This window comes from Coregonus lavaretus (genome assembly GCF_964263955.1).
Source record: "Coregonus lavaretus genome assembly, chromosome: 37".
Taxonomy (NCBI): domain Eukaryota; kingdom Metazoa; phylum Chordata; class Actinopteri; order Salmoniformes; family Salmonidae; genus Coregonus; species Coregonus lavaretus.
In genome coordinates, this window is record NC_140024.1 from 12,554,249 (window position 1) to 12,568,855 (window position 14,607).

The window sequence follows — 14,607 nt, forward strand, 5'->3', positions numbered from 1 at the left end:
GGCCAAGTATTGCACCATGTGTCAAGTTCAAACTGTTATATGGTTTGGTCTGCGCTCAGCTCCATAACGATTTAATTAGCCTACATGTATTTATTTTATATTATCAACTGTTACTAATGATCCTCATCAACAACCACATGGCCGTGATCGCGTTTACAGAGGAAGCAAATGAAGGTAAACAAAACAATGTAATTAAATTAATGTAGGCTATACCAACTGAAGGGAACTAACAGTAAATTGTAAGTTATTAGGCCTACTGGTGGTCGATACTGATAGTGGCTAATATTTAGCATGATAGAAATAGGAAACAGAAAAAGTTGGGGTAGCCTATAATAACACTCATCTTTCACTCCTCAATGTCTGACTCATGTTCACACTTACTCCAACTCAACTCAAACCTTTCCATCTGTTACACCACAGAGATCTAAGCATTAAGTCAGCAGTGTGGATAGCACAGATACAGTGCCGTGAAAAAGTATTTGCCCCCTTTCAAATTCTCTCTACTTTTGCATATTTTTTATACTGAATGTTATCAGATCTTCAACCAAAACCTAATATTATTAATATACCTGAGTGAACAAATAACAACAATTACATACTTATTTAATAAACAAAGTAATGCAACACCCAATGCCCCTGTGTGAAAAATAATTGCGATGTTGTGGCAGGACTTGAAATGAGCAGTTCATGCTTGAAAACCCACATATGTCGCTGAGTTAAAGCAGTTCTGCATGCAAGATTGGGCCAAAATTCCTCCACAGCGATGTGAGAGACTGATTACTTTTTCACACAGGGGAATTGGGTGTTGCATACCTTTGTTAATTAAATTAAATAAGTATACATTGTTTTTGTTATTTATAAACTCAGGTTCCCTTTATCTAATATTAGGTTTTGGTTGAAGATCTGATAACATTCAGTATAAAAAATATGCAAAAAATAGAGAAAATCAGAAAGGGGGCAAATAATTTAAAAAAACAAACACTATCTTTCCCTAGAGATATCATTACAGCTTGGGCTTTTTTGTTGTTTTGGCTCTGTACTCCATCACTTTGGATATTGGAGTCACTTTTATTGTACATAAGAATATGTATCTAAACACTTCTACATTCATGTTGATTCTACGATGATTACAGATAGTCCTGAATGAATCGTGAATAATGATGAGTGAGAAAGTTACAGACGCACAAATATCATAGCCAGCCAGCCTCGTCCCCATCCCCCCGTCCCCCGTCCCCCCGTCCCCCGTCCCCCGTCTCCCGTCCCCCATCCCCCCGTCCCCCGTCCCCCGCCCCCTGTCTCCCGTCCCCCCGTCCCCCGTCTCCCGTCCCCCCGTCCCCCGTCCCCCCGTCCCCCGTCCCCCCGTCTCCCGTCCCCCCATCCCCTGTCCCCCGTCCCCTTGCACTTTAACCTCATAATCATTGTATCATTTCCTGGAGTACAAACAACAAAACATGTGTCACTCTCCCAATACCTTTGTAGCTCACTCTAATTATATATTAATCATTTAATAATACATATAAATAAGTAATACATCAAAAAAAAAAAAAAAAATATATATATATATATATATATTTACAACTATAATGCTGTTAGCAAGAAACTTAAAAGTTAAGTAAAAAATATATATTTCTAAAATGTAACATTAAATTAAAAAAGTATTTGTCTGTTTTTGCAATATACTGAACATTCAGATTGTCACATAAAATATTTCAAACTCCTGCAAAGTTTCATATTAGAAAACATAGCACGATAATTAAACACATGAGGCCAATTCCTCCAGATAAATCCTTAACTCAACACAAGTGCAGTTGCTTTAACTTCTACAGCGTTCTGTTTTTTGACAGGCATGTCCAAGTCAAGTCAGCTCGGTCATAGGGCTGGGGTGATAGTCCATAGAGCTGATGCTAGCAGAGCAAAGTCAGGACCAGTAGTAGTACCAGACCCAGACCAGGAAAGGGTAGGTGGTGAGAGGCCAGGCCTGTGACCCCCCTGTCCAGCTGTAACTGGTACTGCACCAGGGTCCTGCGGTAGCCCCTCTCCTCAGACACACAGCTGTATGTTCCCTGCTGCTCAGGGCCCATGCTCTCTATTAGCAGGAGACACTGGTCCTCTGACTTTGTGGAGATGCACGGCGTTGCTGTGGTGTTGCCATGGTGCCTCCAGCTGTACTCAGCGTGGCTGGACAAGGTTGGGCAATGGAGGAAGTACTTTGAAGATAGAGGGACTCTGATTCCATCTTCAGCGCCAACTGATGACCCTGGAAAGTAATCTAAGAGCAAAACATTGCTTTTTAGACTTCCATAGCTAACCATTGTGGATGGTATCCATCCTTTATTATAGTACTTGGTCATAATAAGGGGTTTGTATTTATACAAGGATGGCTGTAACACACTACACACCTTTACTTGCAGTAAATCCTCTGGATATGTTGCTGCATACCTGATGGTTCCCATTCTCCACATCCTGAATTGTATCACTGTAAAAAGACAAGAATATATGAGTCAAGGAGTCTCAACCAGCAAATGTACCGGTTTATTGTACAGTAGGGTATCTACCTTGTGGTTGGCAGAGAGATAGTTCTTTGAAACAGAGGAGCTGTACTGAAACCACATAGTATCACACCAACGGAGCATAGAGCATTTGACTACACGACAAGGTGGTGTGTAGTATCGTGTGTGTGTAGCGTGTGTGCATGTTTGGGGGGAGTGTAGAGGAGGAAGTGTAGTATACTTTTTAACAGCAGGTGGGGATCAGAGTGAGGAAGTGAGAACTAACATTTTCCTCTGACACACTGCAGACATACTTGTAAGTATGTCACGTTTAATAATTATAATAATTATAATTAGTCATTTAGCAGACGCTCTTATCCAGAGCGACTTACAGGAGCAATTAGGGTTAAGTGCCTTGCTCAAGGGCACATCGACAGATTTTTCACCTAGTCGGCTCGGGGATTAGAACCAGCGACCTTTCGGTTACTGGCACAACGCTCTTAACCACTAAGCTACCTGCCGCCCTTAATCAAATGAAGTATATTTTGTTTGTTTTCATGGCCTCATCTGACACCACATTTGTTTGAACAAGGGCCATGTGTGTATACATCATTCTGGAAAAACTACCTCTGGCCATGTTGAGCTGAACTGATGGAAAATAAGGTCTAGCATAATGGCCAAACTAATGCACCACTCTATATTTGCATTTTTGACAAACACTATGAAGTGTTACAAAACTGTATAAGGCTCACAGGAAACCACAGAGAGGAAACCAATATGTTGATAACCATTAACCACAAATCATTACCATTAAATATCTATACAGCGGATGCTATAAGCTGAAAGCAGGCTGTGCTTGGTCTTACTTTGTAGCTGTGGTGCAGCGATGGCCGTCCCAGCCACAGTAAGGGTCTCTGGCCAAGACACAGTCTTCACACTGGGCTCCATACTGAACACAGCTGCCCAGGTCAATCTGAACCAGCTCTTTGCTGGAGGCCACATACAGCTTTGCCTGGAACACAACACCACAAGAACATTACAAGTACACTTTTAGAAAAAAAGGTGCTATCTAGAACCTAATAGAAGAACCCCTTGAAGAACCCTTTTTGGTTCCAGGTAGAACCCATTTGAGTTTCATGTAGAACCCTTTACACAGAGAGTTCTACATGGAACCCAAAAGAGTTCTATGTGGAACCAAAAAGGGTTCTCCTATGGGGACAGCCGAAGAACCCTATTGGAACCCTTTATTCTAATATTGTAGGGAATACTGGAACAATGACTGTTGACTGCAGAAGAAAGTTACTGGCTTACAATTAGAACACCACTTCTTCTACAATATTATTATAGAGATATAAATATAGGTGTTATGGTTGCAGTTGTTCATGTCTATTATCTCTCTCCTCCCGTTCAGACCTCTGGGACAAAGTGTGGTCAGATTTTGGAAACCACCTTCCGATGTGGGCGCATTGGAGATGGATATAATGTAACAGCCTACAACATTCTGTGTATTTGAATGAGGCATGCAATTTCAAACCTGTGGCCAATACTTATTATTAAACTAAATCCACAATGCCGTCAAATGATATGCAGATGGAATGCATTTTAAAGGACAACAACATCTGTAGTTGAATCATCAAACGTTCAGCCATGATCAAATAACTGATCCACATGTTAAAACATGGTATGAAAGGGATCTCTTTGACTATTGTCTATTCCACTCCATGTTTTATTACTACATTGCTACCACTGTTGGATCTCAATGGGGAGGTTTCTGTGTGGGCTGTGTTCCTTGACTCACCGTTGAGGAGTGTAACATCATACTGAGGACGTGTGCCCTGTAGTTAAAAGGTTGTAACTCAGCGATGACGAAGGCCTGACCATCCCTCTCCAGAACCTTATGAATCCCTCCATTCTCTAGTGTAGACACACACACACACACACACACACACACACACACACAGCCATTGTCAAACAGCAGTCACCGATCATTGAGGATATGAGTGAGAGTCAAACATTACAAAAAAAAGGTGTGGATAAGAAATGTCAACAGTCATTTAAATGTTTCATCATAACGTTGAGACATCCTCCAGTCATATATTACACCACTCACAGTACAGATGCATGGTGGGGCATAGACTCACCCTGAGGATACATATCTATGAGTATCTATGACTATTGCTACAGTAATGCTTCTGATACTGTACTTCAATTACATTCATCAGTCTCATGTCCGGGTTGTACTTCTCTGACACTAAGCACACCCTACAAACTGTTGTGCAGGCGTGAATCTCAAGTTAGGGTTAAGTCTCTGTGTGCCAATTTGAGTGCAATGATGGGAACTCTGGTTTCCTAGCACAGTGTGATAAGACTATACTTCCACTTAGTTACTTCTCTTTTTTAAAGTTCAAAATAAACTGTTCAGACAGGCCTTTTTTTTACACCTTACAAAAGATCAGTGTCAGTCAGTCAGCGTGAAAGAAAGTGTCATTTTACACCCTCTAGTACCATGAATGGTCAATAGTATTTCAACCTTCTGAAAGCCTCTGTCTCTTGAAACTGGTGTGATTATAAGATGGAAACTTTCTCATCTCATCCACATTCCTACTGTACATAAACACGATACAGCTCCCTATCATCACTTGCTGCAGGGTCATAAGAGGTGTATGTTAAAGGTCTCCAAACATCTCCGAAGGCTAAGGTTTCCCGTCATTCCTTTCAGACTGATCATTTGTGATTCATCATCTAGAGATCAAAACTTCTCACCTAGAGACAGAAACAGGACATTCCATTTGCCTTGGACTCTATCCATGCGGATGTGGTGGTAATGGCGGTGAGTGACCAGGAGAGGCCCACTGGTGACCCACTCCTCCATCTCTGAACGCTTGTCCACCATCTTCAGGACTTCTATGGGGAGTTTAGTGCTGTCTTTAACACACTACAAGAGGATGGACACTTTTATGTATACTTCAACATACAAAGATATACACAGAATACAGTCCAATATTGTAGACATACAGAGGAAAGGAGTAGAGCTGACTAGAAAGTTGAGTATATTGTTGAGCATACCTCCCCAGGTCGTGGGTTTGTAACGGGCCCTGTGTGTCCCTTGAAGTTGGAAGTTTTAAAGATGCGGTCAATATCTGCTATGGTGTAGACACATACAGCACTCATACCCCTAGGGATAGACACAGAGCTCAGCAAGTTTCAACTATACCCCTTACTAAAGATCTCTTTCACAATGTTTCACAACATCTGCTTTCAGTGAAGCGCCTGTTATGTTGTTATTGCTGATTTGTGTATGTTACTAAGGTCCATTATGATCTATCTACAGCATGTCGTCCTACCAGCCATTCCTGAAGAGTGCGTAGACCCTGGTATCCTGCCACCTGTCTCCCAGAACAGTGTTCACGTCCACTAGCTGGGTGAAGTACAGCCTGCTGTCATGGTCTCCACAGAAGAGCCTGGTACTCAACTTGGAGGTCCACCTGAACTGCAGATAGGACTTAGGTCCTCCAAGATCGGCCTGGAACACACATCCAACCACGGACATGCTAAGATAATCACAGTGGGCAAGTGCACACACCACTTAAAGGAGCCCCCCAATGAAAATAGTCTTAATTAAGGGCTTAAATGGGCAGAAATGGAGTGGTGCCACATATGAAAGATCTACAAATATTTTCTGAACTAAACTGCAGCACTGGTGATTACATACAGTGCAGGCATGATTCATGTTCTACATTCATGTTTGTAGTGCTTACCATGCAGACTTGAGCAACCCGGGGAACCCAGAGATCAGAGTCTAAACTCAGGTCTCGGTTCTTCTCTATGTAGAAGGCGTATAGTCTGTCCTGCAGACGATCCTCTCTCTGCCCGCTAGCCACCAAACTCACATATCTCTGTTCTAAGGAAAAGAACAGGAGAAATAATTACATTCAATGGACAGTCTGATCAGATATACAGTACTAAACAAAACAATGTCAGGCCACGCCTTGTTCTCTCACCCTGATCCATACCTGTTCCACTTTTTTCTGTCCATAGTCTGTTCTTCCCAAACCTGTGGATCCCCACGGAACCGTCTTTGCCTGAGTGAGTGGTGTAGAATTCCTCTACTTCAGCAGAACCTGGAGACACAACACATTAGCTCAATAACCAGTCATGAACATTAGGTCATATTATAGAGTCATGTTTTCCAATGAGACATTTTCCTCACCAATGAGGAGCGATGGCTCGCTTTCATTTATGTGTTGATTAATGTTTTTGATGCCCTTGGATCGAGTGCAATTAAACGGGTCGTCTGATGGGTTCTGCAGTGGAATAGTTTTGTGTCAACACGCCAATGGCAAAAAAGTATCAGAAGTAATGTATACTTATATAATGAAAAGTATGTCCCATACCATGTAACAGCACAATGTCTGTTGTTGTCCATTGGTTCCACACAGGAACAGTTGGTTTGGATCTTTAGTCTTGTGTAAAACAGTGATGTTATAGTGACAGTCCTGAAGTACAAAACAGAACTGTGTTACATCGTTGTATGTAAATTATTCTATGTGCAACTTTAGTAATGAACTGTACTATAAAACCAACATCCTCTCAGATACTCACTGGTGTTGCGGGATCATTACTTCTACATCCCTCTCCAAACACAGGACTCTGCAAAGGCAATCATTAAAAATATTGTACAGGTACAGATGTAGGATCTTAATTTGAGCCAGTTTAATACAGCAGGAAAATACTCATGCAGCAACAGGACATGTGAATTATTAGGTGGATTATAATTAATGGAAATTTTTTGAAGGCGTTGATACATTTTTCGTTAGGGCAAATAATGTGATATTTTAAAGTGGAAATTACTAACTTTAAAACCCTTTTTAAACCTTGAATATACTACAAGTTTGCATTTCCTGATGTGCAGTGAAATTCTCAGTAACATAAGAGTGATCAAATTAAGATCCTACATCTGTACATGTAGAGTACAATGTTCAATACATCCATTTCAACATAATCTAGTCTACAGTATGTAAGAGGGGAAGGACTGTTTAGCTAAATATTTACTGTAACAATATCAATAACCCTCCCTCTGTTATTACCATCAATTACATTACAGCAACTGAATTGGACAATCCTACTTAGAGCACGACCTGAATAGAGCTAAATCAATATAAAGCAACACAATACACAAGTAACTCAGTCATACAACCTTTATAGAGGTCAAACTGTGGAAGTTTGTCTGGAACATGTTTCTAGGGCCTGCAGCGTATACTATGTTGTCTTGAGGGCCCTGCAGGAGCTCTATATGGTTGTTATTCCCAGACAGATGGATTCTTAGAAAGCTCACATCTGAGGACACAGAGATATAAATCATTAAGTAAACATATGACTGGACTGGATATGTGTTCATTGAAATTACACTCTGGAACTTCTGGAACTAGGAAGACTTCTTGGAAACCATGATTCCATTGGCTGTGGGTTTAGAAGCAAGGTACAGGCAACACCTGGATTGTGGGTTTGAATCCCTCATGGGCCACATACACTATATATACAAAAGGATATGGACACCCCTTTAAATTAGTGGATTCGTCTATTTCAGCCACACCGGGTGTATAAAACCGAGCACACAGCCATAAAATCTCCATAGACAAACATTGGCAGTAGAATGGCCTTTCTGAAGAACTCAGTGACTTTCAACGTGGCACTGTCATAGGATGCCACCTTTCCAACAAGTCAGTTTGTCAAATTTCTGCCCTGCTAGAGCTGCCCCGGTCAACTGTAAGTGTTGTTATTGTGAAGTGGAAACATCTAGGAGCAACAACGGCTCAGCCGTGAAGTGCTAGGCCACACAAGCTCACAGAACGGGACCGCCGAGTGCCGAGGCACGTAGCGCATAAAAATGGTCTGTCCTCGGTTGCAACACTCACTACCAAGTTCCAAACTGCCTCTGGAAGCAACGTCAGCCCAAGAACATTGGGAGCTTCATGAAATGGGTTTCCATGGCCGAGATGCCGCACACAAGCCTAAGATCACCATGCGCAATGCCAAGCGTCGGCTGGAGTGGTGTAAAGCTCGCCGCCAATGGACTCTGGAGCAGTGGAAACGTGTTCTCTGGAGTGATGAATCACGCTTCACCATCTGGCAGTCCGACGGAAAAATCTGGGTTTAGCGGATGCCAGGAGAACACTACCTGCCCGAATGCATAGTGCCAACTGTAAAGTTTGGTGGAGGAGGAATAATGGTCTGGGGATGTTTTTCATGGTTCGGGCTAGGCCCCTTAGTTCCAGTGAAAGGAATTCTTAACGCTACAGCATACAATGACATTCTAGATGATTCTGTGGTTCCAACTTTGTGGCAACAGTTTGGGGAAGGCCCTTTCTTGTTTCAACATGACAATGCCCCCGTGCACAAAGCGAGGTCCATACATAAATGGTTTGTCGAGATCGGTGTGGAAGAACTTGACTGGCCTGCACAGAGCCCTGACCTCAACCCCATCTAACACTTTTGGGATGAATTGGAAAGCCGACTGCGAGCCAGTCCCCGCAACAATGTTCCAACATCTTGTGGAAAGCCTTCCCAGAGGACTGGAGCAGCAAAGCAGGGACTAACTCCAAATTAATGCCCATGATTTCGGAATGAGATGTTCGACGAGCAGGTGTCCACATACCTTTGGTCATGTAGTGAACACTGAGTGTACAAAATACTAGGAACACCTTCCTAATATTGAGTTGCACCCCCCTTTGCCCTCAGAACAGCCTCAATTCGCCAGGGCATGGACTCTACAAGCTGTCGAAAGTGTTCCACAGGGATGCTGGCCCATGTTGACGCCAATGCTTCCCACAGTTGTGTCAAGTTGGCTGGATGTCCTTTGGGTGGTGGACCATTTATGATACACACAGGAAACTGTTGATTGTGAAAAACCAAGCAGCATTGCAGTTCTTGACACAAACCGGTGCGCCTGGCATCTACTACCATACCCCGTTTAAAGACACATACATATTTTTCTTGCCCATTCACCCTCTGAATGGCACACATACACAATCCATGTCTCAATTGTCTCAATGCTTAAAATTCCTTCTTTAACCTGTCTCCTCCCCTTCATCTACACTGATTGAAGTGGATTTAACAAGTGACATCAATAAGGGATCATAGCTTTCACCTGGTCAATCTATGTCATGGAAAGAGCAGGTATTCCTAATGTTTTGTACACACAGTGTATACTGATATTGTCAGAGTTAAATAAAAGAAGGTAACCAGTGACTGAATTTGAATAGAGTTAATGTTTCATGTTGTGCCAGATGAGTTTATCCTTCTATCTTTACCGTAGCATAGCAGATTCCCATATTATTATAGGCCTACATTCCAAGTTAAATGTTCAAGCTCAGTATTAATGTAGGCTTGTATGAGTATGAATTGTTTTTGTTCTAATGACAAAGGTAAGAAATATGTTTCATGTTCTTGTACTTTTGGAGAAGCGCAAAAAGGATCCTACTCTCTTTCATTTCTCTCCCTTGAGTCGGAACGGTGCTATGCCAAAATGTGGACAGCCTGACAACGAGAATCAACTGATGTGATGCTCGTTGTTTGGTGCGACGCAAACAGGGTGGCGAGAGTGGGGAAACAGAAGAGTCATTGTCTGTTCTTTTGAGTTTTGAAGTTGAGTCTTTACCTGACAAAGTGAAGTTAGGATATATATACGTTATCCTGTACAAGTTTATGTGCCGAATACATTACGATGTTACAGGTGACATGGGCATGTGGCAGCAGTATGTAGGAGGGAGGTTCCAAGGTGTGAGAAGTGTGTAGAAGGGCATGAAACAAAGGAATGTGTATCATTGGGGAAAATAATGGTATGTGCTAATTGTAGGGGTGGCCATGGGGCTGGGGGTCAGAAATGTCCCGTGTGAGAGAAGCAGGTTGAGGTTTCCAGGGTAAGAGTAGTGAAGAAGTTGTCATATGCTGAGGCAGTGAAGAAAGTAGAGGAAGAGGGTTCAAGGGGGGAGTGGTGAGAGTAGTAGATTTATAACAGTACAGAGGGATAGGCCAACAAGTGATATATGTTTCAGTAAGATTTGATTTTTAGCGGTAATAGCAATGGTTATTAATTGTACTACAGGGATGGAACGCAAGTCGAAGAAAATTGAGGTTGTGGTGGCAGCTGCAGAAAGGTATTTGGGTGTGCGAGACTTGACATCAGAATAGTTACAGGGAGTGTTAAGTGGTGATGTCCCATCATTTCAGGTTGAGGGCATGAGGTAGGAATGAATATATATAAATAGTGGAGAAGGGTGGTGTTAATTATTAATAATAATTTAGAATTTGTGAGTGTAGTGTTAGATGGTAGGGTATTTCTTTATTTTATTTTATTTTTCAAGCAAAATATAAGGGAGTTGTAATGCAACAAATTGGATGCCAACTGCCGTTAAACCTCATTGAAGAAGAAGAAGACACAGACCAAGAAGACCAGGCTGTGGTTTGGGGTTTGAGAAGTCAATGAGAGAAGTGAAATGTCTTTAAGTAGTTGAACATGTTATTACTCCAACCTTGTGAAAGTGACAAAATGACACATTTTAATTTCTGTCAAAAACAACTTTATATCGAAGGAGTGCCTTTGATTTGACGGCCTGCAGATGACCGTTAGACTCGATGACGTGTTCTACGCATGAGTTTAGCTAGCCAACGTCGCCATGACATCGCCTACAAGTGCTCGCTGCTCACTCGTGGATTGCGTCCTACCTGACAGGTCGCTCCTACCAGGTGGCGTGGCGAGAATCTGTCTCCGCACCACGTGCTCCCACCACTGGTGTCCCCCAGGGCTCAGTTCTAGGCCCTCTCCTATTCTCTCTATACACCAAGTCACTTGGCTCTGTCATATCATCACATGCTCTCTCCTATAATTGCTACGCAGACAACACACAATTAATTTTCTCCTTTCCCCCTTCTGATAACCAGGTGGCGAATCGCATCTCTACATGTCTGGCAGACATACCAGTGTGGATGTCGGATCACTACCTCAAGCTGAACCTCGGCAAGACGGAGCTGCTCTTCCTCCCGGGGAAGGACTGCCCGCTCCATGATCTCGCCATCACGGTTGACAACTCCATTGTGTACTCCTCCCAGAGTGCAAAGAACCTTGGCGTGACCCTGGACAACACCCTGTCGTTCTCCGCTAACATCAAAGCGGTGACCCGATCCTGCAGGTTCATGCGCTACAACATTTGCAGAGTACGACCCTACCTTACACAGAAAGCGGCACAGGTCCTAATCCAGGCACTTGTCATCTCCCGTCTGGATTACTGCAACTCGCTGTTGGCTGGGCTCCCTGCCTGTGCCATTAAACCCCTACAACTTATCCAGAACGCTGCAGCCCGTCTGGTGTTCAACCTTCCCAAGTTCTCTCATGTCACCCCGCTCCTCCGCACACTCCACTGGCTTCCATTTGAGGCTCGCATCTACTACAAGACCATGGTACTTGCCTACGGAGCTGTGAAGGGAACGGCACCTCCTTACCTTCAGGCTCTGATCAGACCCTACACCCAAACGAGGGCACTACGTTCATCCACCTCTGGCCTGCTAGCTCCCCTACCTCTACGGAAGCACAGTTCCCGCTCAGCCCAGTCAAAGCTATTCGCTGCTCTGGCACCCCAATGGTGGAACAAGCTCCCCCACGATGCCAGGACAGTGGAGTCACTGACCACCTTCCCGAGACACTTGAAACCCTACCTCTTTAAGGAATACCTGGAAAAGTATAAAGTAATCCTTCTTACCCCACCCCCCATAAAAAAAAAGAAGCAGTGGGAGAAGATGGAATGATATGCATGTTGGCCGAAATTCTGCTAATTTTCTCATCAATGAAACATTTGATCTCAATACAATTTTCTGTTCCCAAAACTAGAATATGTTACGAACAGAGTGGACTATGTTTTGTAGACTTTACTCTTTGCCAAAGTTTTAAAAAATAGCTTTGTTTCGAAGGAGCGCAAAGGCAAATTGAGTTATTGCACACGCGCACTTCACAGAGTAGGCATTCCCTAATGGAAATATGCGCATCCCCATGCTAGAATGCGCCAATAGGATCTTGCTAGCTCGTGCTTGGCTCTGCCCACCTCCATGTTTGTTCTACCCACTATGACTAATTTGTTCCCATTTGAAAGGAAGGTCTATGGTCTTTCTTGGTTAAGATATACAAATCTTTGAGACTATACTGTCTATGCAACGTGGTCTCAGAGCATTTCGTATTATTCTGTACGTAACTCCGCAACACTCCATTTAATATGTTACGTTTGGTATGGTATGTATTCATTTGTGGATTTCCATCATCCATTTCGTATGATATGTTATGAATTTCAATTCGTATGATATGTTACAAATTCCAATTCGTACAATATGCTACAGTTTGCAATTGTCCAATATGTTATGAATTTGCTAAATATACAACTTCTTACGAATTTCAAAACGTATGATATGTTACAAATTCCAAGTTGTAGTGGCTAACGTTAGCTAACGGTGGCTAGGTGGCTAAAGCTAATGTTAGCTAGCTGGCTTACGTTAACTAGGCTAGAGGTTAGGGTTAGGAGTTAGGTTAAAGGGTTAAGGTTAGGGGAAGGGTTAGCTAAAAGGGTTAAGGTTAGGGGAAGGGTTAGCTAACATGCTAAGTAGTTTCAAAGTAGCTAAAAAGTAGTAAGTAGTTGCAAAGATGCTAAAATGCTAAAGTTGTCTGTAATGAGATTTTAAGATGCAACCTTTGGGTTGCTAGACATTCGCGTTACACATCCACCCACCCTAATTTTTTTCTGCCTTAAGTCATCTTCTGTCTTATGTAACCATACCAAACATAACATATAAAACGTACTAATTTTAGTATCCCGGATTTACTTTTACTATGTTACGTATAGTCTATGAGACCAGTCTGGTCTTTGATAGCACAGGTCCAAATCATGAGAGGAACGTGATAGAGAGTCGGGTCCTTTTGGCTATTGTGGACTCAATACACTTTTCCTCCAGATATTTTAGTATTGAATATAAATCAACTCCTAATATGCCTAATCATTCAACCCCTGCTGTCATCATTCAATAATTTTACTAATGATTTAAAATAAAAAGATTACTTTACCTTTGTCTGTCAATGTCACCCTCGGTTTGTGGGTAAAGTCCGAAGCATTCAGCGAAAAAAATAATTGTCCTAAAAAGACTGCATAGAGGACGAGCGGACTCACGCTTCTCTGAGGCTCTCGGCAATTCATTACTTGAAACTGTAGGCGCGTTGTTTTAGCCTATACTACAACACAAGGTTGGGGTCTATATAGTCGGGTCTTCCGTCTAGTCTAGTCTTCACTCTTCAACTTCATCAGAGATACGCCTCTTTCTCTCTGCTTCATTTCCACTTGGGGAAACAGGTACAGGTACAGTAGCCTAAAAGTAGCTTAATTGCTCTGTAGTGAGCTCAGTAATATTTTTGATAGACTACGCACTTGATTTGTATCGTCCGTCATGCGAAGCGATGTCTTTACTTTTTGAGAACCTTCTATTGGCCCCTATAGGTGCGAATTCCTACCCGCTAGATGTGCATATTATGTAGCCTAAATTCAGAGAAGGCTACACTAGTATAGACTAAACAGTAGTCTCTTACTCTCTTCCGACCCAGGTGCACAGAATATAATACATGAACTTAATTAGGGCAAATCTTAATTATGTTTAAACTGGAAAATGAGCTGAGCTGTCATCAAAAGCCAAGGGGGTTTGGGCTACATTCATAGCACAGGATCATAATGAGCGCATTTGTCATTTTAGTGCACGATACAGGTAGGTGTACAGTGGCGGCTGGTGAAAAATATTCTCGGTGGGGCTTTGCCATACTTTTTTTTTCCTGTAACCATCGCGATATATTTTAACACAAACTGCAGGACAGCAGTGCTCAGTGAAACATTCAGTAATTATTTAATGCCAATATTAAAAAGTTGAGGCATTCTTACACAAAAACATATTACACAAACCCAAGCCTTTCATTTGCATTTAAAGTGAACTTTTCACCATTGGTAGTAAACAGGCAACGCAACAGGCATGCTGTCAGAACAGAGTGGAAAGTGGACAATAACATGAAATTATTATAAAGTTTATAGGAAATCTTACA

General features: G+C 42.3%; 1 protein-coding gene across 2 annotated transcripts; it reads right to left on the bottom strand.

Moving 5' to 3' along the window:
- Positions 1-1,602: 1,602 nt before the first annotated feature.
- On the bottom strand, positions 1,603-13,949 carry LOC311111167 (semaphorin-7A-like). 2 transcript variants are annotated; one of them, XM_084153855.1, is made up of 14 exons: positions 13,591-13,949; positions 7,687-7,826; positions 7,092-7,139; positions 6,884-6,985; positions 6,700-6,793; positions 6,503-6,610; positions 6,248-6,390; positions 5,834-6,012; positions 5,556-5,664; positions 5,253-5,424; positions 4,288-4,403; positions 3,356-3,501; positions 2,400-2,476; positions 1,603-2,269 (listed from the first exon to the last, which is right to left on the bottom strand). In XM_084153855.1, exons 1-14 carry the CDS (start codon positions 13,718-13,720, stop codon positions 1,905-1,907), a joined length of 1,929 nt encoding a protein of 642 aa, XP_084009981.1. In that variant the 5' UTR covers positions 13,721-13,949; the 3' UTR covers positions 1,603-1,904. The 2 variants fall into 2 exon arrangements, with proteins under 2 accessions (XP_084009981.1, XP_084009980.1); XM_084153854.1 differs by having other exon boundaries at positions 6,491-6,610.
- Positions 13,950-14,607: the final 658 nt, after the last annotated feature.